At 41.9% G+C, this 25477-nt stretch overlaps 1 protein-coding gene across 9 annotated transcripts; it reads right to left on the reverse strand.

Annotated features, from left to right (window-relative positions):
* Positions 1 to 1076: 1076 nt before the first annotated feature.
* ZNF317 (zinc finger protein 317) lies at positions 1077 to 25477 on the reverse strand. 9 transcript variants are annotated; one of them, XM_087425565.1, is made up of 10 exons: positions 25356 to 25439; positions 15846 to 16092; positions 14871 to 14903; positions 13497 to 13521; positions 8056 to 8178; positions 7400 to 7539; positions 6807 to 6933; positions 6270 to 6365; positions 4969 to 5051; positions 1077 to 4162 (listed from the first exon to the last, which is right to left on the reverse strand). In XM_087425565.1, exons 5-10 carry the CDS (start codon positions 8084 to 8086, stop codon positions 2843 to 2845), a joined length of 1797 nt encoding a protein of 598 aa, XP_087281691.1. In that variant the 5' UTR covers positions 8087 to 8178; positions 13497 to 13521; positions 14871 to 14903; positions 15846 to 16092; positions 25356 to 25439; the 3' UTR covers positions 1077 to 2842. The 9 variants fall into 9 exon arrangements, with proteins under 9 accessions (XP_087281691.1, XP_087281687.1, XP_087281688.1 ...); XM_087425561.1 differs by having other exon boundaries at positions 13309 to 13521; XM_087425562.1 differs by lacking the exon at positions 14871 to 14903.

Raw genomic sequence — 25477 nt, forward strand, 5'->3', positions numbered from 1 at the left:
ACTACCAAGAATCTGGGCACCAATGTATCTGACTTGAGTACTGAAATGGCTTACTAACAAGTTTATTTGCACCTTGTCCCTCTTTAGCCTATCAACCCAGAAGGCACTGTGACCCTTTTAAAACAGAAATTGAATAGTTGTCACTCCCGTGTTGAAAACTCCACTGACTTCCCACCACACTGAGCATGAAAGGCAAAGTCCTGCCATTTAACCCACATGACACTCCCACGATCCGGACCCTGATACAGCTCTGACTTCATCATCTTCCACAACTCCCAAACATGCTCCACTTGAGTCACACCGATCCCTTTGTTACTGCATGGCTGTCCCAAGCACAATTCTTTTCCATGGCCTTCGAACTGCTGAGAGTGCTCTTCCCCAGATTACAATATGGTGCACGCTTGCAGTTCATTCACATCTCTGCTCAAACGTCCTCTTAAATGAAATGCTTTCCTGATCCATCCATTAGTTCCGCTGAACCCCCATATTCCGTATCATCACCACATTTAATTTTCCCCCATTGCATTCACCACCATCTGACATCCAGTATTTACCCATTTGTTTATCAGGTGCCTCACTCCCAAGTAGAATGTAAGCACCATGAGGGCAAAAATCCTGATTCACTGTTATAGACTCAGGGCACAGAACTGGGCCTGACATAGAGAGAGACGGAATCAAATACAAGCACTACTACTTGTTAACGGGTTGAAGTTTAGACAAGTAACCTAACCTTCCTTGCCTCAGTCTCTGATGCTCCTCACGCAAAAGGGAGATACTGGTAGTACCTGCTTCTTAGGGCTTTTGTGAAAACTAATACACTTCTTTCAATTCAAGTCAAGAAAATAAATGTTTAAGTATATCAAAGATTTGAAATACAATTTAAAAACTTGGTTTAAACACTTTAAAAAGCCATATCCAACAACTGAAAGTATGAGATTATACCCACACATGTAGCAGTTATAAAACCTCACTGATGACAGGTGTATGGGTTACAGACAGCATCCAGCTGAGTATAGCAGAAACCTCCCCCCACCAACAAAACAATTATTAAATAGATAAACAATCAAATATCCAAAGCAGTTTAAACCAAAAGTTTTATTTTGTCTCATGTAATAGCAAATCTGGAAATAACAAACCCAGGGCTAGTGCAGACAGTCCAGGAAGCCACTGTGGAAGCCAGGATCATTGTGATTTTTCTGCAGTATCCCCCTTAGCTTGTGGCTTCTATCCTCATGGTCACAAGACAGATTTTTTAACAGTAGGTACTGGCTCTCCTCACAAAGTAAGATGTAGGGGGAGGAGCAAAAAAAAAGTAGTATACCTCACTAATCTGACAAAACTTGGATTTTCTTGATATGGAAGAAGATGAGACACTAGGGCAGCAACTAGAAGTGCACGCCACCCTTGGTTGGATAGGAGGCCGAAAACATTCCAAAAGGATCCATCTGATGAAGACATCATGCTCTGATCACAATGCATTTGAATTATACTCGTAACAAATAGGTACTAAAAACAGGTACTAAAAATACCCACGTTACACAGTACATAACATATTCTAAACAGTCCATTGTTCAAGGAAGTTATCCAAAAGGGAATGAACACATGTCAAGAATGAAGTTATAGTAAAAATACTATATACAAACGTTTCATGATGAGTCATAAGGGTTATTTAGAGGAACATCACCTTAAAAATAAAGCCTAAAAATTAATGAGCTAGGGTCTGTTTTCATAATGAAAGACTGATAAATGAAATTCCATATTTACTAGAAAATCCCATTGGGGTGTGAGTTCTCTTATGTAGAAGTGAGGACGCTGTGGCTGAAATCATGTCCACATATGGACTATCTGCAGTGTGGGTTCTCATGTGTTTCCTGAAAGAATTACACTGATTATATTTTTGAAGTTTTAAATAGAAATTTCTCCTAGTGTGAGTACTCAGGTGTTTCAAAAATCGAGGGATTGCTGTATGGCAACGTTTCTCAACCTCAGCAATACTGACATTTTGGGGCACATAATTCTTTGTTGTGGTGGGCTCCTGTGCACTATAGGATATTTTTAGCAGCATCCCTGCTGTCTTCCAACTATATGCCAGTAGCACTTCCCCTCAGTTTTGCCAACCAAAAATGTCTCCAGACATCACCAAATGTCCCCTGGGGACCAAAATCACCCCCAGTTGAGAAATACTGCGTAGACCAAGGTTTGGCCAAGTTTTTCTGTTAACGGCCAGACAGTAAGTAATTTTAGGCTTTGTGGGCCACCTATATGGTGTCTGTCACACATTTTTCTTCTTTAAAATTTAACAACTATTCTTAGCTTGCAAGCTGTACAAAAACAGACAGCTGGCCATAGTTTGCTTACCCATTACAGACTTGCCCCCATTCTTACTTGATAGATTTTTCTGTTCAGTATGATTTCCCCCACAAGGAATACAGTGTAAGACCAGGAAAGATTTGCCCAGTCAGTGAATTTACAGAGATTCTCTCTAGTGTGCTTACTCATGTGCCCAGAAGGTGCAAGGCAGTGCTAAGAAGTCATTTCAACATTAAATACCAGGCTAGGGTTTCTCTCCCTAAATTTTCATGTTTTTTTAAGAGCTGAATGTACAGTGACAGCCTCTCGACACCACAGACAGACATTTTCTCCCCCAGCGTGAGCTCTCACAAATCTCCAAAGTGATGATAAAAAACTCAAGTCTTTCCAGGTCATCACACAAACTGAATTTCTCCCAAGTTACATGTATTCTTTTGTGCCCAATAAGATGAGTTCATCAAGGCTCTCTTGCCTTCCTGACACCTGTGAGGTTTCCTCCCAGTCTGAGCTCTTGGGTTTTCTTAAAGATGTGTCATTGGAGCCTTTTCCACACCGATGATGCAAACAGCTTCTCTCCTCGGTGAGTTTTCACATGACTCCGAAGGGATGAATGATCACTGAAGGCTTTCCCACAGGCCAGGCATTCATAGGGTTTCTCCCCGGTGTGTATCCTCCTGTGCACATTAAGGTTCGAGCCTATGCTGAAGGCTTTCCCACAATGATCACACTCATACGGCTTCTCTCCTGTGTGACTTCTCATGTGTGTCTTAAGGGTCGACTGATTTCTGAACGCTTTCCCACACTGTCTACATTCAACACGCTTCTTTACAAGATGAATGCTCATATGCCTTCTCCGGGATAAATAATCACCAAAGACTTTCCCACAGGCAGCACATTCATAGCGTCTCTCTTGAGTGTGTATTTTCCTGTGTGCAGTTAGGTTTGAGCTCGCGCTGAAGGCTTTTCCACATAGATCACACCCGTACGGTTTCTCTCCAGTGTGAGAATTCATGTGTGTCTTAAGGATGGACTGGTTTCTGAACGCTTTCCCACACTGTCTACATTCAACGGGTTTCTTTACGATATGAATTCTCATGTGTTTTCTCCGTGATAAGACATCACCAAAGGATTTCCCACATTCTTTACATTCGTATGTTTTCTCTACCATGTGGTTCTTCTTGTGCAAATTAAAGTTAGACTTCCATCGGAAGGCTTTTCCACATTGCGTGCATTCATAGGGTTTCTCTCCAGTGTGATTCCTGACATGCTCTTTGAGATGTGAGGGATGCTGAAAAGCTTTCCCACAGTCGACGCATTCATAAGGTCTCTCTCCAGTGTGTGTTCGTTTGTGTGCAATGAGGTGGCAGCTCCTGCCGTACGCCTTCCCACACTCATCGCACTTGTAAGGTCTCTCCCCAGTGTGAACTCTCATGTGTATCTTCAGGGAAGAGAGCGTTCGGAATGCGTTTCCACACTGACTGCAGTCAAAGGGCTTCTCTGTGAGGTGAGTTCTCGCATGACTCCTAAGGGCTGAGGGATCATTGAAAGCCTTCCCACAGGCACTGCATTCGTAGGGTTTCTCTCCAGTGTGTATTCTCCTGTGCCGGGTAAGGGAAGCGCTTGTGGTGAAGGCTTTTTGGCACTGATGACATTCATGCATTTTTCGCCCATTGTAAATGCTCACATGTTGGGTTAGATGTGACCTGTTCTTGAGAGCTATCCCACAGTCCCGGCGGTGATATGGCCTCTTGCCAGTGTGTCTTCCCATTTGCTGAGTAAGATGAGTGCCCATACTGAAGACTTCAAACAGGTGAGCATATTCAGTGGATTTCTCTCCAAGAGGAGTTCTCTCCTGTTGATTAAGAGATGAGTGCTAAGGCATTTCCCATATTCATTACATTCCTAAGTTATCCCCATATAAATTGGCAAAAATTGAAGCACAAATTATGATGTCATAATTTGCAGTGCAAAAGTACAGTTTCTGCCCCATTTGGGCTCTATCAAATAGAACAGGTGGATGCTACGCCCTAAGGCTCCATGTTTATAACTTTTACAAAGCTTTTTACACGTACAGGTATATCTCACAGGTATTGTGGGTTCAGTTTCAGACAACCATAATGAAGCAAATACTGCAATAAAACAAGTCTCATGAACTTTTTGGTTTCCCAGTACATATAAAAGTTATGTTTACACTCTACTGCAGTCTATTAAGTGTGCAATAGCATTATGTCTAAATAAACCAATGTATATACCTTAATTTAAAAATACCATATTGCTCAAAAATGCTAACCATCACCTAAGCCTCCAGCAAGTTGTAATCTTTTTGCTGGTGAAGGGACCTGCCCTTCACACAGTATCTGCAAAGCACAATAAAACGAGGTATGACTATCCTTTGTTAACTGTTTACATCTGAACTGAGCCCCAACACTCAATACCTGAGACATAGTTAATGAAATGTTTACTCATCAGAATTCTAAGTGGAGCCGTTTGCAGCTGGATTTAGGGCTTTCTCCCAAATTAGTAATACTCAGAGTCTCTGACACGCATACTTCCTCTTGAGGATGTCACTCGCCTGGTTCTTGAGCTGCTTTTCTAACTTAGTCTGCCTCAGTCTTCTCCCAATATGGAAGATCCAGAATTATCCCAAGGAAATCTTACCACTGTCACACCACTGGGAATTTCCTTCCCAAAAATATCTTCCATGAGAATGGACCATTTGGTTTTAGATGGAGTCTCCCAATCTGAAACAAATTGGGAAACTATTAATTTGTTGGAAAAAGAAAATGGTGGAATGATGGTCACAAAAATAAGTGGATTTCTCTGCAAATATTAACCCTAAAGAAGGAAAGGCAATGTGAAAGAGAAGAATGTACACATGAGTATAAACAACTGTGAAAAATTTGGCTGCGTGAGATACACAGCAATGATAGGGGTAGACATTTAAGTGAATTCACTAAGAAGTAATTTTTCAAAGATTGATATTGATAATGACAGGAAGAGTACGATCAGAAATGTTAAGTTTGGAAGGATGGGAGAAAGACACCATGTGGACATGTCACAGTTAAAGATGAAACCCAGCAATTCCACTTCTGGGTATTTCCAAAGAAAAAAAAAACACTAACTCAAAAAGATATCCGCACCCCCATATTCCTTGCAGCATTATTTACAATAGTCAAGATATGGAAACAACCTGTGTCCATCAACAGCTAAACAGATAAAGAAAATGCAGTATACATATATCATTGGACCATTATTCAGCCATAAAAAAGGACATCCTGCCATTTCTAAAAACACAGTTGGAGCTTGAGGGCATATTATGCTAAGTGAAATAAGTCAGAAGGAGAAAGACAAGTACTGTATGATCTCATTTATATGTGGAACCTCAAAAAAAAACAAAACCAACTCATTGATACAGAGAACAGATAGGTGGTTGTCAGAGGCAGGGAAAGTGGAGGGTAGGTGAAATTGGCAAAGGAGGTCAAAAGATACAAACTTCCAGTTATAAAATAAATAAGTCCTGGGGATGTGATACACAGCATGGTGACTCTAGTTAATAATACTCTATTGCATACATGAAAGCTGCTATGAGAGCAAATCTTAAAATTTCTCATCATAATAAAAAAAATTTTTGTAACTACGTGAGGTGATTGATGTTAACTATGAAGTAGACTTACTGTGGTGATGGTTTCACAATATATACAAATACCAAATCATTATGCTGTACACCTGAAACTAATATAATGTTATCTGTCAATTATACCTCAATAAAAATAATTAAATAGACAGATAAATAAAGATGAAGGGACATAGAGACCAAAGGACTTGTGAGAGAATGGACGGGCAGTGAAATAGAAGGAAATTCCAAATTTCCCTGGTGACATTTCCTCACGGATCTCCCTCCACCCCAATCACTGGACAGAGACAATACTCAAAAGCATTTGTGTCTGCCTGGTGCTTACCAGGGCAAGAGCCTCCGTGAAGTCCCCTCTCCTCTGTCCTCAGCTCCTCTTCTTGCTCCAAGTGGGAGATGAGGCTGGGTTTATCCACCTGACACCCTACTCACGGGGAAAGACACATGTTGAGAGAGGATCATGCAAGAGAACCTCTTCCATTAGACTGGTGTTAGTGTTTCAGTCTTCAGTGTTCTGAAGATGGACAAGTCTGACTTAGGAGCAGCCAAATGATGGCGCCAAATTTCTAAGGAACACAGTGAAAGGCTTTCATAAAACACAAAACCACAAACACCCACACGTTTTGCCCTTCAGAGGAATGAGGACTTAACTCAGAAACCTATGCTCAATCTCAGACACACTTGACAACCACCATTGTCAATGCAATGGATAGGTCTCAATATTCATGGGGAGATACCACGAGGGTGGGCACCAGGTCGGCTTGTTCACAACTGTGTTCCAAATCCCCACATAGTTCCTGGGTCATGGTAAGTACCTAAAACAAAAACATCTGATTCATGAATGAATAAATGATGCCAGCCTTACCCACTGAGGCGAGGTTGCTATAGTTCTCCAACATCACATCCTTGTACAGTTTTCTCTGAGAAGAATCCAGCAAGGGCCACTCCTTCTCAGTGAAGTCCACAGCAACATCCTGGAAAGTCACTGATTCCTAAAATGCCACACACATTTGAGGTCAGTGAGAAACCAGCCTATGTGTTCACATATGGCTGAGGCTCAAGACTGGGCACGAGAGACTTGAAACACAGCGTTTTCAGATGCCGTCTGGGGGGTCTCAACATTTACTCTAGAAGTCTGCAAACTCTTTCCCATGAGGTGATCTCATCCCAACTCACTGTCAAATGCAACTCTGACACAGGACCAAATCTCTCTCCATTTCTAGCCTGGCCTAAGCACTCTAAGCTATATTATGAGAGAAACAACTGGTACATAAGTCATTTCCCCTAACACCCCTGATACCAGGACAGCCTTGCAACATTCTTTGGCTCTTTCTCTTGTGCCCTGATCAGGCATCAATCAGCCTGAAGGAAGATCTAAAAGTATTCTAACACGTGATATTGGGCGTGTTCTTGGGAATGGCCTCTCCCACCCTCAGAGGCCCTGAGATCTTGGTGTACCTGGGAACCACCAATGGTTTGCATATGAAGCTCCAAGCCATTGCAAGCAAACAGGTCCACATCTTGGGGACAGGAATGATCTTTTGAAGAAAAAGGAATTTCTGACTCCTGGAGATAGGCAGGGTCCTGGGTGGACATAGCTGGAGAAGAGAGGATCCATGAGGATTAAAGCCTGCCGGATACTCACAAATCAGGAAATTGCCCACACTATCAGTGTACAGTACACATCCCTCAATCAATACACACAATGTTTTGTAACAAGCCAGTACGGTCCTGTTCCACTCAAGCATAGGTGGGCTTACATATCCATCAACAAAGTGATACATATTCTCAATTCATGATTTAAGTAATTAAAGCTCTAAGAGGTCAAGCTGTTACTTTGCTCAGATTTATCAAAGTAATAAATAGGATAGTGCAGGGTTATACATTACCTGTGTTCTTTACACACCAACTACACACCCTCCCTCCCTTACCGAAACTCACAAAAACCTCAGACACAGTCACCTGAGGAGCTCCCAGGGCTTTGCTCCCACCTCATTTCATCCATCCCCCACTGGCAGCCCTCCCGTGGCTATGCACACCCCTGACACCTCAGTGAAGTGTCAGGGGCCACTTAAGCTTGATTTCTGAGGGCATTCATCAACCCAAGAACTTACCACATGTGGGAGACAGATCAAGAGCTGCCATTCTGTGAGAATGATAGCAAATTTGCCTGAACAACAGGGCACTGGCACCAGGAAGCTACTCTCTTGCTGTCATGGGATTCTTCCAGCTGGCATCTGTAGTAAATGAGAAGACAAGAGACTACTAGGTATAGTCAAAGGCTTTCCGTCTCTCCCACTCACAGGACAATTCTGACTTTTGTTTTCAAGCATTTCTTCTTTTGAGCAGCAAGTTCTGTATGATCGTAGGCCTTTATCTTACTTAGGCAAAACCTCCAGGAAATGTGGTGGAGGGCCCTGACCTGCCTCAAGTAAGATTCAGATTCACTCTCCCAAGTAATTTGTCACGGAGCACAACTCTGTTAAACTCCCCCACTCATTAAACATTCCGGTCCCAGACTTCTGTTCTTCCTTTCAACTTCAAGGCTGGCCATGGTTTAGGATGATTCTAGTATCCACGAGGATGGTCCACCTAGGACCACATATTCCAATCTCCAATGCTCTTTGACCCCACACTCTACACCAACACACACATGCAGGGGCCAGCAGCCTAGGCCTTGTCATTATTAGAATCAGCTTCACCTCACAGACAATGATTCAGAAATCTGTTCTGGGGACGAAACCTACACAACATTCTTTGCACATTAACTCTCCCAATTTAGAGAGTTCCAGGCCACCTGTTTTTCTACCGTCTTGTACCTCTTCTCACTATAACACTTATCCAACTGAGATTCATCACTTCTACAATTTATTTGCCCAAATTCCTTTACCTCCTGCCTATTACAACCCCTAACAAGCAAAAGACCAGCCCTGGATGATTCCAACCATCTGCCTTCTCTATGAAGGTACTTGGGAATACCTTCGGCACACAAGTCAGTCACACTGGTAGCTTCTGAAACAAAGTCACTAACCCTAAAAGAGCACCTACACTAAATAAAAGCATCCTAGGCAATCCAATCTTCCCATCTCCCAAAACCATGTAAAGTTTTTCTGAACCAACAACTGTGTTACCATTACTCTTACTTTCAGCAAATACTCTTATTTTCACTTCATAGTAATCACAACTAAAATAACGTTCCTTAGCAAAGAACTGCAAAATGAGACAAAAAAAATAATTCCATATATGATAACAGAAAATATATAAACTATGGGCCGGCCCTGTGGCTTGGTGGTTAAGTGCGCGCGCTGCAATGCTGGTGGCCCGGGTTCGGATCCCGGGTGCGCATCGAGGCACCACTTCTCCCTCCATCCTGAGGCCGAGTCCCACATACAGCAACTAGAAGGATGTGCAGCTATGACATACAACTATCTACTGGGGCTTTGGGGGGAAAAAATAAAATAAATAAAATCTTTAAAAAAAAAAAAAAAAAAAAAGAAAATATATAAACTACATTGAAATAAATCAAAAGCTGTACTATAAGACCTTGACAATAAAAACTATAAAACACTGCTGAAAGAAATTAAAGACCTAAATAAATGGGAGGGAATATTATTTTCACAGACTGCAAGAGTCAATATTATTAAGCTATTCACTCTCCAAACTCATTTGCAGATACAATGCAGTCACTATCAAAATCCCAGCAGGCTGCTTTCTAGAAATTGAAAGCCAAATCTAAAATGTGTATCAAAATGCAAAAGATCTACAAGAGCCAGAACAATGTTAAGAAAGAAAAATAAACTTGGCGGATTCATACCTACTAACCTTACCATAGTAATGAACAAGTATTGGAAAAAGTATAGACAAATAGGTCAATGGAACAGAAGAGAATTAGAAATAGACCTAGAGGTGCATGGTCAAATGATTTTCAATAAGGGATCAAAGCAATTCAATAGGGAAAGCAGTCTTTTTAATAAATGGTGCTGAAAGAACTCAATGGAAAAAAAGGAACTATGACCTCTATTATCACTGCATAAACAAAAACTAATTTGAAATTTTAAAAACCTGTTTGAGATGAATCAGACACCAAAAAATAAAATACAAAGAGATTGTTTTCACAACCCAGAGAACACAACCGTATTTTAAGACTAAACACAAATAGGGGGCCAGCTTGGTGGTGTGGCGGTTAAGTGCACACACTCCACTGCGGCGGCCCAGGGTTCGGATCCCTAGCGCACACCGATGCACCGCCTGTCAAGCCATGCTGTGGCGGTGTCCCATATAAAGTGGAGGAACATGGGCACGGATGTTAGCCCAGGGCCAGTCTTCCTCAGCAAAAAAAAAGAGGAGGATTGGCAGATGTTAGCTCAGGGCTTATCTTCCTCACACACACAAAAAAAGACTAAACACAAATAGAATTAAACAAAAAAAAATAAATCAGACTTCACCGAAATTAAAAATTTCTAGTCATCAAATAACAGCACTAAAAAAATAAACAGGCTGGCATAAAAACAGACACATAGATCAATGGAACAGAATTGAGAGCGCAGCAATAAACCTATGCATATACAGTCAATTAATTCACAACAAAGGAGCCAAGAATATACAATGGGGAAACAGTCTCTTCAAGAGAAAACTGGACAGCCACATGCAAAAGAACGAAACTGAACCACTCTCCTACACTGTACATAAAAATTAACTCAAAATGGATTAAAGACTTGAATATAAGACTGGATATCATAAAATTCCCAGAAGAAAACATGGCAGGTTACCTCCCTGACATCAGTCTTGGCAATGAGTTTTTGGATTTGACACTAAACGCAAAGGCAACGAAAGCAAAAATAAACAAGTGGGACTACACTGAACTAAAAAGCTTCTGCACAGCAAAGGAAACCATTAACAAAATGGAAAGGCAACCTATTGAACGGAAGAAAATATCTGCAAATCATGTATCTTATAAGAGGTAATATCCAATATAAAAAACTCATACAGCTCAATAGCAAAAAAACGATCTAATTTAAAAACTGGCAGAGGATCCAAATAGATATTTTTTCTTTTTCCTTTTCTTTTTTTTTGTGAGGAAGATCAGCCCTGAGCTAACATCTGACGCCAATCCTCCTCTTTTTGCTGAGGAAGACCGGCCCTGAGCTAACATCTGTGCCCATCTTCCTCTACTTTATATGGGATGCCGCCACAGCATGGCTTGACAAGCGGTGCGTCAGTGCGCGCCTGGGATCCGAACCTGCGAACCCTGAGCCACCGAAGCGGAGCGCGTACATTTAACTGCTGCGCCAATGGGCCAGCCCCATTAATAGATATTTTTTCAAAGAAGACATACAGATGACCAACAGGTACATAAAGAGATGCTCAACACTACTAATCATCAGGGAAATGCAAATCAAAACCACAATGAGATATTCCCTCACACCTGTTAGAAACTATCAAAAAGACAAGTCATAACAAGTGTTGGCAGGCTGTGGAGAAAATGGTGCCCTTGTGTATTGTTGGTAGGAATGTACATTGGTGCAGCCACTATAGAAAACAACATGGAAGCTCCTCAAAAAATTAAAAACAGAACTACCATATGATCCAACAAATCCACTTCTGGGTATTTATCTGAAGAAAATGAAAACATTAATTCAAAAAGATACATGCACCTCAAGTTCACTGTGGTATTATTTACAACAGCCAAGACACAGAAACAACCAAAGTGGCCATCAACTGATGAATGGATAAAGAATGCGGTGTGTATACACACACACACACACACACTCACACAATGGAATATTATTCAGCCACAAAAAAGAATGAAATCATGCCATTTGCGACAACATGGATGGACCTTGAGGGCACTATGCTTAGTGAAATAAGTTAGACAGGAAAAGATAAATACCATATGTTCTCACTTATATGTGGAATCTGCCAAGAAAAACAAAAAAACCAAGCTCATAGACACAAAGAACACACTGGGGCTGCCTGGGGGGAGTCAAATTGGTGAAGATGGTCAAAAGGTACAAATTTCCAGTTATAAAATGAGTAAGTCAGGGGTCGGCCTGGTGGCATAGTGGTTGGGTTCGCTTGCTCTGCTTCGGCAGCCCAGGGTTCGCAGGTTCAGATCCCCAGTGACTGGCACACCGCTCATCAAGCCATGTTGTGGCGGCATCCCATATACAAAATGGAGGAAGATGGGCAGGGATGTTAGCTCAGGGCCGATCTTTTCACCAAAAAAAAAAAAAATGGGGGGCCCAGGCCCATGGCGTAGTGGTAAAGTTCACGCACTATGCTTTGGCGGCCAGGGGGTCACAGGTTTGGATCCCAGGCATGCACCAATGCACCAGTTATCAAGCCACACTGTGGCAGTGTCCCACATATCAACTAGAGGAAGATGGGCACGGATGTTAGCCCAGGGCCAATCTTCCTCAGCAAAAAGAGGAGGATCGGCAACGGATGTTAGCTCAGAGCTAATCTTCCTCACCAAAAACAAAAAAAGAAAGAAAAGCAAAGAAAAAAATGAATAAGTCACAGGGATGTAACTATACAAAGACTGAACAAGATGAAACAATATTTCCTAACTATAAAATCCAACCACATGGGGCACAATGCTTATCTCAGAAAATGGCATCAATCTCTGACCACAGAGCAATGAAGTCAGCAAACAATAAGCAGAAAAATGTCACAGGAATGGAAATTAAAAGTCCTAAATAATTCTCATGCCAAAGAAGTCATAATATTCAATAATATTCAGAACTGAAACATAATATACTATCCCTGCAATTCTTTGGGATGTGACAGGTATCCAATGTAAGAAATTGAAAAGAAAAGTCCCCAAAAAGTAAAAGGAAGAAAATTATAAGGAACAGAAAGTCTGAAATAGAAAACATCACCTATCATAAAGTGGTTCAATCAAGCCAAAAGTACTTTGAAAAAAACAAAATCCTGGCAAGATTTAAAAAAAAAAAAAAAAACACATAAGAATGAAAAACTAGGGGCCGGCCCTGTGGCGTAGTGGTTAAGTGCTCGAGCTCCGCTGCTGGCGGCCCGAGTTCGGATCCCGGGCGCGCACTGACGCACCGCTTGTCAAGCCATGCTGTGGCAGCGTCTCATATAAAGTGGAGGAAGATGGGCTTGGATGTTAGCCCAGGGCCAGTATTCCTCAGCAAAAAGAGAAGGATTGGCACGGATGTTAGCTCAGGGCTGATCTTCCTTGCAAAAATAAATAAATAACTAAATAAATAAAAGAATGAAAAACTAGATAAGGTTGCAGATGTAGTAAGTATTAACAATACAATAACAGCATATGATTAACAACTTTGACCACACAATTTAAACCTTAGATGAAATGAATAAATTCCTAAAGAAATTTTACTTACCATATGAAATAGAGAACTTGGATGCCCTATGACCCTTAGGGGAACTGAAACAACAGCTTTAAAACTTTCCACAAAGAAAACTCCAGATCCCAATGGTTTTTCCTGGTGTAACTCCCTTTTAAGGAACAAGTGATTCTATTCTTAGGCAAAATATTCCAGAAGTTACAAAAAAGAGGGAACACTCCTACCTCATTTTATGAGGCTGGCACAAATCTGAAACACAAAAGGAAAGTTACAAGCCAATTTCACTCAAACACAGACCCAAATTAGCAAATAAAATACTAGCAAACAGAAGCAGAAAATGATACAACAGACCCACCCTTTCCAAGTAAGTTATTTACCAAGGCAAATGTAATGTCACATTACAAAATCAATTGGTTTAATTCACCCCATTATCAGACAAGTAAGAAAATCATATTATTCACTGATTTCATTCAATGTACCTATTACAGGCCAGGAAACTTTTAAGATACTTGCAATACATCAACAAAGAGATATCAAACTATTACAAAATCAATTGGTTTAATTCACCCCATTATCAGACAAGTAAGAAAATCATATTATTCACTGATTTCATTCAATGTACCTATTACAGTCCAGGAAACTTTTAAGATACTTGCAATACATCAACAAAGAGATATCAAACTAGATAGCGAAAAAAAAAAAAAATCACTTAAAAGCCTAAAGCTGTTCATGAGAAAAACTCAAACTAGGAAAAGAAGGGAGCTTCCTTGACCTAATAAACGTTATCTTTAAAAAAAAAAGTCTCCAGCAAGTATTCAAGTTAATTACCCTTAAGGTCAGAGAGAAAACAAGACTGTCTACTATCCAAACTCCATTCGATGCTACTGAAATCCGCAGCCAGTCCAGCAAAGAAAGTAAATAATAAAAAATGTGTACAAGGCAAAAGGAAAATATATTTACTTATTCATTTTATACAGACAAAACTGTCAATGGAGAATATCCAAAATGGTACACAAAAATTAAGAGAATTATATACCTTAGAAAGCTTGCTGAACCCAAATACACAAAGCTGTTGGGAAAAAAATGTAATTTCTTTCTTTTTTTTTTTTTTTAAGATTTTATTTATTTATTTTTTCCCCGAAAGCCCCAGTAGATAGTTGTATGTCATAGCTGCACATCCTTCTAGTTGCTGTATGTGGGACGCGGCCTCAGCATGGCCGGAGAAGCGGCACGTCTGTGTGCGCCCGGGATCCGAACCCGGGCCGCCAGCAGCGGAGCGCGCGCACTTAACCAGTAAACCACGGGGCCGGCCCAAAAAATGTAATTTCTGAGCACCAAAAAACAAAGTTCCTAGGAAAAAATCTAACAACAACAACAACAAAAACCCTTAAATCCTGTTTGCTGATACTCATAAAACTTTATTGAAAGGCATTATAGAAGATGTAAATAAACAAACAAAATTCGACTAACTGTAAGATTCAAAGGCATAATAATGTCAATGTTCTCAAAACTCATATAAAGATTCAACCCAACCTGAAAACCAAACCCCAGTAGGTGGAACTTTGTAAACTGACTCTAAAATTGAAGCCATGAGGTACCTGAACAAGAGCCGGTTGGTGTACATACTTCACCTACAAGATATTTAGAAATCTCTTAATTAAAATGTGTACTTGCATCAATACAGAAAAAAGTATGTCTCTGAAAATACTTAAGAGTGTGAGTTCATTCACAAATAATTACCAAAATTAGGGAATACATTTTTGGGAAAATATATAATGCAGTAAAATCCAATAAGAAAATCATTATGGAAGAAGAGGAGGATGCAGTTTAGAAGGAGTACACAGGTTTCTGAGGTTTCATAACATTTTCTTTCTTGGCCTAGTTTGTGAATTTGCAATTTACTGTCGTCCTTTTAATTGTGTGTGTTTTCTGCATACATGTTCTATATCTCAATAAAAAAAACACTTCAAAGGAAAGGATAAATAGAAAGCAACAAATAAATAAGATGGCAAAAATAAACGCAAAACATTAGTCATCACAATAAATACCGGTGGACTAACTCAAGTTACATAATATTGAACTCAATTTTTAAATCTAGTTACAAGCTACTTGCACGAAAGTCAACTAAGGTATATAAAAACAGATGAGCGCACCGGCAAGTTAAAACATAAAAAGCATTCAATACAAATGTGAACAAAAAGAAAACCAGTGTGCCTCTATTAATGAGACTAAATTGACCACACAACAAAACGAAGTTTAACTTTGTGGTCTCCAATTCCCGACCCGCTATAATGTTCTGAACTCACTTCGGTCGGGCTTTCCCGTCCCCACCCCAAAGAGTCCGTTTTTTTGGCCAGATCACCAGTGCCTCCCCCTCGTCGCTAAACACAGAGGTCCTAAATTTCAATCCTCGCGTCATCAGCGTTTCATATCACTGATCACAGAGTCCTAACACACACTCGCCGCCTGGCTGCCTGGCTTCCCAGTCCCAGGTCCCCGTCCCCGCCTTGTGGGCCGCTCGTATCCTCAGGGAGACGGGGTGTAAAGGGTTAAGTGAGAAAAGCGGGGCTTACACGCCTGAGGGTAGAATCGCGGGGAGCGGAGGTCACAGAAGCTGTCGCCGAAGGGACAAGAAGTTCATACGGAAAGTCCGGTCTGTCGCTGGGAAGCGGAGGGTCCCCAACGGCACAGGGGAAACCGCCAGAGACCTCTCGTAGGCCCATGTGTACAGCGGCAATCGCCTCCCCAGACTAATGGCTTCCGCTTCACTTCCGCCTTCTAAATCTCGCGGGACTGATTCACAGCCTCTAACCCGGAAGCCTGCGGGGAGAAAGGATTCTGGGAAATGTAGTTCTGAAAGCTTAGACGAGCCTGGTGGCGGTGCCCAGGTGGAGTCTGGTTGTAGAGCACATTTCTCCAACTTTTAATTGTTCCAGTGGCCCAGGACTCAGTTCTCAGGCTTCTTTTCGTCTTATAATCATTCTCTCTGTGGTAGCAGCGAATCTCAACGGTTTAAGTACTGTTCTTATGCTCAAGACTCAAATTTCCATCCACAGCCCCACGCGTCTACCTTGAATTCCAGAGGGAATGAGATGTTCTCTCCCCACTAGGTATTTTATAGACACTTTAAAATGGCACAAATCAAACTCCTGACTCCACCTTCTCAACCTCAAATAATAGCAACCTCATCTTTCCACTTGTCCACTGTAAACCTTGGCAACACCCTCGATCTTTTTGTCCCATTGATCAATCAGGGAATGTTCAGTTCTACCTCGACCATCAACCCAGAACCTGATTATTTTGCCAGAAATCTTTTTCTTGTTCCTGAGTTAAGAAAGGTCATGGCAGGACTCAGAAAAGTCGAAGTTAGCGTTTTGTGGTCCTCTTTTACACTATCTGAGTCAGAAAGTTAGGAGGCGCAGCTTCAAAGTGAGGGCGCTTACCTGGGGGAGGTGAGCACGCAGGGAGCGGAAGAGAGGTCCTCCCTGGCCTCCTAGCGCTAGTTCTAATGCTAATTCCACCAAGGCAGGCATGTGGAGTAAATTGCCTACAGCCTGTTTCTCCTGTATAAATGAGCCATCTCCTAAAATTTTTGCCAAGACTCAAATGGGGAACGCAAGTAACTCTGATTACTGCCCGCAGGGACAAGAAGAGGGCAGAATGAGCCAAATGCAGGCAGAAAGGTGAGCAAAAATGGAAAGATCTGGGGCAGGGGATGCCCTGGTTCCAGGCTGGGGAAACTCCAGAGGAGGGAAGAGGTAGGATCTTCAAGATCTGGAGCCAGCACAAAGGAGGAAGAAAGGAAAAAATGATTCAATTAAAATTCAGGCAGGATCTGGGAGCATAAAAACAGAAATTGAGTAGTTAAAATTAGAAAACAGTGCTGGGTCAGGATTGGAGCTTGTCTTATCAATGCTGAATTCCAGTAAGTTCACTAGAAGGATTAATTGATTGAATGAATGAAGCACAAAAATATCGTTCACTTAACCCTTCAAAATTAAGAGCGGGACATACACTGCTGATGGGAGTGCCAACTGGTGCAGCCACTATGGAAAACAGTATAGAAATTCCTCAAAAAATTAAGGATAGAACTACCATATGATCCAGCTATTCCACTGCTGGGTATTTATCCAAAGAACTTGAAAACACCATTGCATAAAGATACATGTACCCCTGTGTTCATTGCAACATTATTCACAATAGCCAAGACTTGGAAGCAACCTAAGTGCCCATCAAGTGACAAATGGATAAAGAAGATGTGGTATATATACACAATGGAATACTACTCAGCCATAAGAGACGATGAAATCCAGCCATTTGTGACAACATGGATGGACATTGAGGGTATTATGCAAAGTGAAATAAGTCAGAGGGAGAAGGTCAAATACAATATGATTTCCCTCATTAAGTAGTAGATAATAACAACAACAAACAAACACATAGAGACAGAGATTGGATTGGTGGTTACCAGAGGGGAAGTGGGGGAGGAGGAGGGTGAAAGGGATAATTTGGCACATGTGTGTGGTGATGGGCTGTAATTAGTATTTGGGTGGTGAACATGATGTAATCTATGCAGAAATAGAAGTATAATGATGTAAACCTGAAATTTATACAATGTTATAAACCAATGTTACTGCACTAAACAAAAAATTAAAAAAAGAAAAAAACTCAACCCCCAAAAAAATTAAGAGTGGGAAAATTCTGCAATACTTCTCAGTGGGAAGCATTACTAAGGTAAACAATACCTCAGAAGGTTGGAGAAACCTCATGCACATTCTGTTTCTATATAAAGATATGATTATTGCAGGGAGATAAAATATTAATGAGTTAATACTGGTGAATGTCCCCCACCCTTGTAAATGAGTTTTAGTCAGTCATTCACATTGCCTAGAGAAGCTGGAGAGAGATAGTTAAAGTGGACTTTTATTTATTTTTAAAAAATTATTTGTTGAGGGGCCAGCCGTAGCATAGCAGTTAAGTGCACGTGCTCTGCTTCTGGCGGCCGGGGTTCGGATCCCAGGTACACACCGACGCACCGCTTGTCAGGCCATGCTGTGGCGGCATCCCACATAAAGTGGAGGAAGATGAGCACGGATGTTAGCCCACAGCCAGTCTTCCTCAGCAAAAAGAGGAGGATTGGCATGGGTGTTAGCTCAGGGCTGATCTTCCTCACAAAAAACAAAAATGAAATTATTTGTTGAAGTACAACAATCATACAGAAAGCCCATAAATCCATTTTTAAAGTGAACACACCTATGCACAAATCATAAAAATGTCCACAAAGTGCAAACACTTATGCAATTACTACCCATGTTTTTAAAAAAGAAAATTACCAGTCACTCAGAAGCCCCCTTCATGGTCCTCCTGGTCACTATATCCTCTCATTCTCTAAGGGAAACCCTGTCATGACTTATTATAATATCTGACAGGTTTCAGAACACAACTTCCTTAAAATATGCACCTTAGCATATTGGATATTTTAAGCTGAAGGAATTTGAGAAATGGCAGGTTCAGGAAGGACTCTCTGACCTTCCTTTGAAGCAGGTCATGAGACCCCTATGTGGTAGGTGTCCTCCTTACACTAGGGGACAGGAGTATTCTTATCTCCAAAGATGGAGTGACAGGGAGAGGAATCCAAATGAACAGGATTGCTAAATTTCCCACAGTTTGCTATCCTTAGCTCATACCATTTTGTCCTATCACATTTTCCATGACTCTTCATCAAACCTAGCACAAAAACGCTGAGTTTTAACCACTTCTTTGCATTTTCATTTGCTCATGAAGGCTCCAGTGTTACATAAAACAAATAAATTTGCATGCTTTTCTCTTGTTAATCTCTTTTGTTACAGAGCCCCAGCCTAGAACCTAGAAGGATAGAAGGAAAGATTTTTTTTCCTCTCCTACATATCTTAGAAGAATTTTGCCTTTTTTTTTTTTTTTGGCAGGGAAAGAGTTGCCCTGAGCTAAAATCTGTTACCAATCTTCCTCTTTTTTTTCCCCTCCCCAAAGCCCGAGTACCTGGTTGTATATACTAGTTGTAAGTCATTCTAGTTCTTCTATGTGAGCTGCTACCACAGCATGGCAACTGAGAGGTGGATGGTGTGGTTCCACAACCCAGAAGCGAACCGAGGCTGCCAAAGCACGGAGCTTGAACTTTAACCACTAGGCCATCAGCGCTGGCTTAGCCTGTTGTTTGAACCTTATGTAAGGAGAATCCAAGCTCTCTCCTTTGGGATTGGTGCAAGAGTAGAAAATTGACCAATGCAAGAGGACAGAACCACATACACAGGGCCACCTAGTGTATGACACAATGACTACAGTGAATAAAGCTGGGTCCATTGGATATTCACATGGAAAAAAATTAAAATCGTCTCTATCTCGTACTATATACAAAAATCATTCCAGAATGATTGCATAGGGGCCAGTCTGGTGGTGCAGCAGTTAAGTGTGTACATTCTGCTTGGGCCACCAGGGTTCGCAGGTTCGGATCCTGGGCGTGTACTGACCCACTGCGTGTCAAGCCATACTGTGACGGCATCCCATAAAAGTGGAGGAAGATGGGCACAAATGTTAGCCCAGGGCCAATCGTTCTCAGCAAAAAGAGGAGGATTGGCATCGGATGTTAGCTCTGGGCTGATCTTCCTCACAAAAAAAAAAAAAAAAAAAAAAAAAATCCGGAATGATTCCAGAACGAAAGGTGAAATGTAAAACATGAAGTCTGTAGACAAAAACATGACTTCATGGCTCAAAGTAGGCAGAGATTTCTTAAATTGGAGACAAAAGGGAAGAAATATTTGATGAACTGGAATACATTAAAATTAAGAACTGCTCATCAAAAGACATCATTGGTAGTAAAAAGGCAACCCACAAAGTGGAAGAAAAACATATATATCTAGAAAATAATCCATATTCAGAATATATAAAGAACTTTAACACTCAATAAGACAAATACAAACAACTCAATTTAAAAATCTCCCCCCTTCCCTACATCTGGACAAATCACAAAGCAGGATATCCAAATGGCCAATAAACATACAAAAATGTTCTCAACTTCTCAGGGAAATGCTAGTTAAGCACTCATTTAAACCATAATGAGACACCTGACAGAATGGCTATAGTGAAAAAGTCTGAAAACACCAAGTATTAGTAAGGATATGGAGGAAGCAGAACTTAGATGTTGCTGGTGGGAGAGTAATTTGTTAGAGTCACATTGCAAAACTGGTAGAATCTACTAGAGCTGCCTGTGTGTAACTCCTATAATCCAGAAATTCCACTCCCCAGCAAAAGACAAGTGGAAAAAATATTCACTGCAGCACTATTATTAGTAGCCATAGTTTGGAAACTATCCAAGTGCCCATTCATTAACAGTGTAATGAATAAGTAAATTGTAGCATATTCACACACTGAGAATGAACTAAGTGCCACTATATGTAACATTCTGGATGAATATCACAAACATAATGAATTGAGCAAAAAAGCCAAGCACAAATGAGGACATAGCATATGATTCTCTTGACACACAAAGTACGAAACAGGTAAAATAATCCGAACTGTTAGACATCAGGATGGTCATTATCCAGTGGGCAGGGAAATGTTGATTGCTAGGGAAACCAAGGAGGCTTGCTGGATGCTGATGGAGTTCTCCTTGATCTGGATGGATGCTGATGACATGGGTGTGACTAGTTTGTGAAAACGTGTCAAATTATACGTCTCCTTTTCTGAATGCATATTATGGTTCAATAAAAAATTAAAACCTAACTCCATTCTCACTCCCATCCCTTAAGCTTCAGTTTCCTCACCTCAGAAAATGGCAGCTCTTACCAGTTCAAGTCAAAAAACCCTGGAGTCAGTCTTGACTGCTTTCTTTCTCTCACCCCCCCATACCTCAAAAAATATTGATGGTCTACTTTAAAAATGGATCCAGAATCAGCCCACTTCTCACCACCTGCACTGTTATCGTTCTGGTCCAAGCCTCCTTCGACTCTCCACTTAATTGTTGTGATTCTTGCTCTCTGGTCTTCCTGTTCTGCCCTTAGCCACACTGAACTCAACTACCAGAGTGACTCTTTCAAAACTTCAGTAAGATATTAGTCCTCTGTTCAAATCTCTCTAATGACTTCTCACTGATGTTGGATATATTCCATTTGCTATTCTAGCCCATATTTGACCCACCCTGTTGCCTCGGAAGGTTGAGTTTTTTCGTCTATATCAAGATATTTCTTTGCCCTCTAGCTTCCCATTGGGTTGGGCCAGTGGGGAGGATTCACAAGAGATCACAGGGAAGAAGAATGAAATTCAGGTATTTATCCACCTATCTCCCTCCCTGCCGGTCACTGAAGGCTGGGTGCATCCCTCAGACCAAGATCTCTGCTCCTGTAATGCAGCCTTCTCTCTTTTTTTTTGTGAGGAAGATCAACCCTGAGCTAACATCCGTGCTAATCCTCCTCTTTTTGCTGAGAAAAACCAGCTCTGAGCTAACATCTATTGCCAATCCTCCTCCTTTTTCTCCCCCAAAGCCCCAGTAGATAGTTGTATGTCATAGTTGCACATCCTTCCAGTTGCTGTATGTGGAACGGGGCCTCAGCATGGCCAGAGAAGCGGTGCGTCAGGTGCACGCCCAGGATCCGAACCTGGGCCGCCAGTAGCAGAGCGTGCGAGCTTAACCCCTAAGCCACGGGGCTGGCCCCAGTGCAGCCTTCTCTTAAAAGCCATAGGGTACTGCACTACTCCTCGTGATTTCCCTAAACCCTGCCTATACCTTTGTAAATAATACCTTATTAAACTCTACTCAAGTTACTCTAAATTCAGTGGGTCATCTGAATCCTAGTGGGACTGGTGGATACAATAAAGGGTACCCAGGATTGGCCCCAAGAAAGAGACTCTCAAAATAGGAGTCTGGGATTGGCTTGGTTATGAAGCTGGGCACCTGAGGGGTGCTGTAGATATTAAATCAATTGGCTGTTTTTCCTTTTTAACTTGAGGGATGACTCAGGGGTCTCGAGGATTTGTGAGCTTGTTTTGCAGGAGAAGGAGAATGCCTCAGGGAGGTCGATGGCCAGCCCTCGGCAGCTGTTGAAGCCCAGAAGTCAGATTGCCAAGAGGCTTATTGGGAATGACCCCTTTGTTTCCCTAAAGCCTCTCCTGCCAAGCCTCTTAGCTCTATAAAACACTCCTCCTTTCTGTTCTTGGAGAAGTGGATTTGAGTGAACCCAGGCTTCCACCTACTTGTTTTTTGTGTGTGTCTATGTGAGGAAGATCAGCCCTCAGTTAACATCCATGCCAATCCTCCTCTTTTTGCTGAGGAAGACTGGCCCTGACCTCACATCTGTGCCGATCTTCCTCCACTTTATATGGGACGCTGCCACAGCATGGTCTGACAAGCGGTGCGTCGGTGCATGTCTGGGATCCGAACCTGGGCCGCCAGCAGCAGAGCGTGCAAACTTAACCGCTATGCCATGGGGCCAGCCCCCTCCCACCTACCTGTTTTGGCCAATTCTAATAAATCTTTCTCCATCTCCAAGCGCTAATGTCTCAGTGTTTGGCTTGCTGGGCGTCAAGCGCACGAACTTGAGATTAAGGGATTTGGTATCAGTTATATGCTTTAGGAGCTCATGGCTCATCTATCTGTGAGGAGGAAATAGGGGTGGGTAACACATGGCAGCTAGTAGGATTGCAATTACTCAAGTTATCATCAGCAGTTGCATTGGAGGAAGTGCAGCTGTTAGCACTGGGAAATTAAGTGGTGTGGCACCCACTTCATTGCTGTGACAATAGTGATTATGAAGTTTGTAGAGTCCCCTGCTTCTTAGGATATCCCTAGAGAGAGACACATGGGCAAAGGGGGACATGAAAAGCTGTAAATATAAAATTGAGACCATGCATAGAAAGTTAGAAACCCTGGGAAAAGAATGGGAATTTGGAGAGTGTGTGTCTGGCCTTGTCATAGGTAACCAAGGGAGTCATCAGCAAGTCTTATCCAATCATATGAGCAAGGGAGGCTCTTTGCAGTAAGTAGTTTCCAGAACACAAAAGGGTGGGAGAATTAACTGTCCTGGTTTTCCAGCGGCACAAGTAAAGTTCAATATTGTCACTCTCCTTTATGTATTAGTATTTGAACCACAGATATAAATGACTAGCTTACTCAAAGATACCTTACCTGTCTTCATTTAAAATATTTCTTGGGGGGCTGGCCTGGTGGCATAGTGGTTAAGTTCGCGTGCTCTGCTTCAGCGGCGTGGGGTTCACAGGTTGAATTCCGGGCGCGGACCCGTGCATTGCTCACCAAGCCATGCTGTGGCAGCATCCCACATAGAAAATAGAGGAAGATTGGCATGGATGTTAGCTCAGAGCCAATCTTCCTCGAGCCAAAAAAAGAGAAAGATTGGCAACAGCTGTTAGCTCAGGGCCACTCTTCCCCACCAAAAAATATGTATATATATATATATATGTATTTTTTTGATCAGTTGTTCTCAACAGGGAATGATTTGGCAATGCTTGCAGATAGTTGTGTCACAACTGGGTTTGGGTGGGGTGCTACCGGCATCTAGTGGTGGAAACTGGGGATGCAGCTATACATTTCTGCACAGGACAGCCTCCTACGACAAAAGAGTTATCAGGCTGCAAATGTGATTAGTGCTGAGGTGTGTGTGTGTGTGAGGGGGTGGTGTGTGCAGAGGGTTGGGCAGAAAAATCGCTACCCACCTCTCCTTTGAGGACCAGGGCTTTAGACACTGGGCAACAATGTCTGAAAACCTAAATTCCTTCTGAGATGCAGAAAACAAGCAGGCTCTAGGATTTTTAAGCGCCTCTTGATTTTCCCTTGGAGTTACTGATCATTATTCATTTATTTGTTTGTTACCTTTTATTTGAAACACAGCAGCTCAAACTTGTAGGATTTTTATATGAAGTTTGTCAAATTTTAGTTATAAAAACTCAGAAAGAAGTGAAACAGCACATTGTTAGCCATTGATGATTAAGTAGCTAGAAACTAAAGTTTCTTCCTTTTTGCAACCATTGGCTATAGCTTTCAGCTGTTTACCCACCCATTGTTAACTGTGTTTCTTAGGCAATATGCTCTCTGACTCCCACTAGATTCCTATAGATAACTCCTCCCTGGTTATCACCATGGTAATGGATGTTCTAGCTGTTTTTCAGGAGTTTGAACCCCTTGTCCATTTCAGACCTGTTGAGACCACCAACCCATCAACTGGGCTCCAGCAGATGTCCGATACGTGACCTTTTGACGTCAAGAGGCTAAAAACTCCATCCTCGGGTCATGCCAATGCCTCTATTTTGTGAACATGCGTCCTATGAAGAGGCATGAAGTCTGACTATGCTTGTGCGGATCATCAATTACCTCACCTCTCCTCAGCTCCAATCATCTATCTCCACATTTTAGACCACCTTGCCCATTCCCCCCACCTTGCCCATAAAGATCCCTGAGTCCCTATTTTCGGGGAGGTGGATTTGAGACTTCTTCTCCCATTTTCCTCACCTGGCTGCCTTGTGATTAAACCCTCTCTCTCTGCAATCTCGCCGTCTCAGTGATTGGTTTTCTGGGAGGCAGGCAAAACGAAGCTGGTTTGGTAACAGAAGGACCTCAGACTTTAGCTGAGAACCAGGAAAGGGCAGAGAGCAATCTTTTTCCATAAGGGATCATATAGTAAATATTTTAGGCTTTGTAGGTCTAGAGAAAAACTCACTTTCCCCTGTGTGTCTCCTTGAATCTCACACTACACTCAATACTTCACTTCTGACACTTCTGGCCACCAAATGTGTGCGGGTGTGTGTATGGAAGGGGATTTCCCCCACGCTAGATAATTCTGACTCTCTGGACATCAGAGGGATGTCTTACAATTTAACTGAATTCTGACACTATCCACCTGGAGAGAATGTCAGATCCCACAGGTTAAGGGTTCAGTCCCACAAGACTGCCCCTCTCCCCACTGCAGATGTCAGTTGCAAGGCCAGATTGTCACCTGTGCTTGACCTGGCTATAAATCATAGGTTCCCTTGACCGCCCCCCTCAGTTTCAATTAATTTGCTAGAGCAGTTCACAGAACTCAGGAAAACAGGTTACTTACTAGATTACTTTGTTTCAGAGGCCAGATGAAGAGATACATAGGGCGGGGTCCAGGAGGGTCCTGAGCACAGGAGCGTCTGATTCCCTGGAGTTTTGGATGAGTCACCCTCCCGCCACGTAGAT

This window comes from Ceratotherium simum, chromosome 39 (genome assembly GCF_057802395.1).
Source record: "Ceratotherium simum simum isolate JZ-2026a chromosome 39, ASM5780239v1, whole genome shotgun sequence".
Classification (NCBI taxonomy): Eukaryota; Metazoa; Chordata; class Mammalia; order Perissodactyla; family Rhinocerotidae; genus Ceratotherium; species Ceratotherium simum.

Excerpts from the sequence above, each read along its gene's own strand:
- ZNF317 (XM_004434166.3), bottom strand. The coding sequence starts at position 8,086 with ATGGCAGCTCTTGATCTGTCTCCCACATGTG. Across the intron at positions 7,540-8,055 it reads TGATCTGTCTCCCACATGTG|CTATGTCCACCCAGGACCCT; the intron begins GTAAGTTCTTGG and ends TCTCTTCTCCAG. Across the intron at positions 6,366-6,806 it reads TAGCAACCTCGCCTCAGTGG|GGTGTCAGGTGGATAAACCC; the intron begins GTAAGGCTGGCA and ends CCCCGTGAGTAG.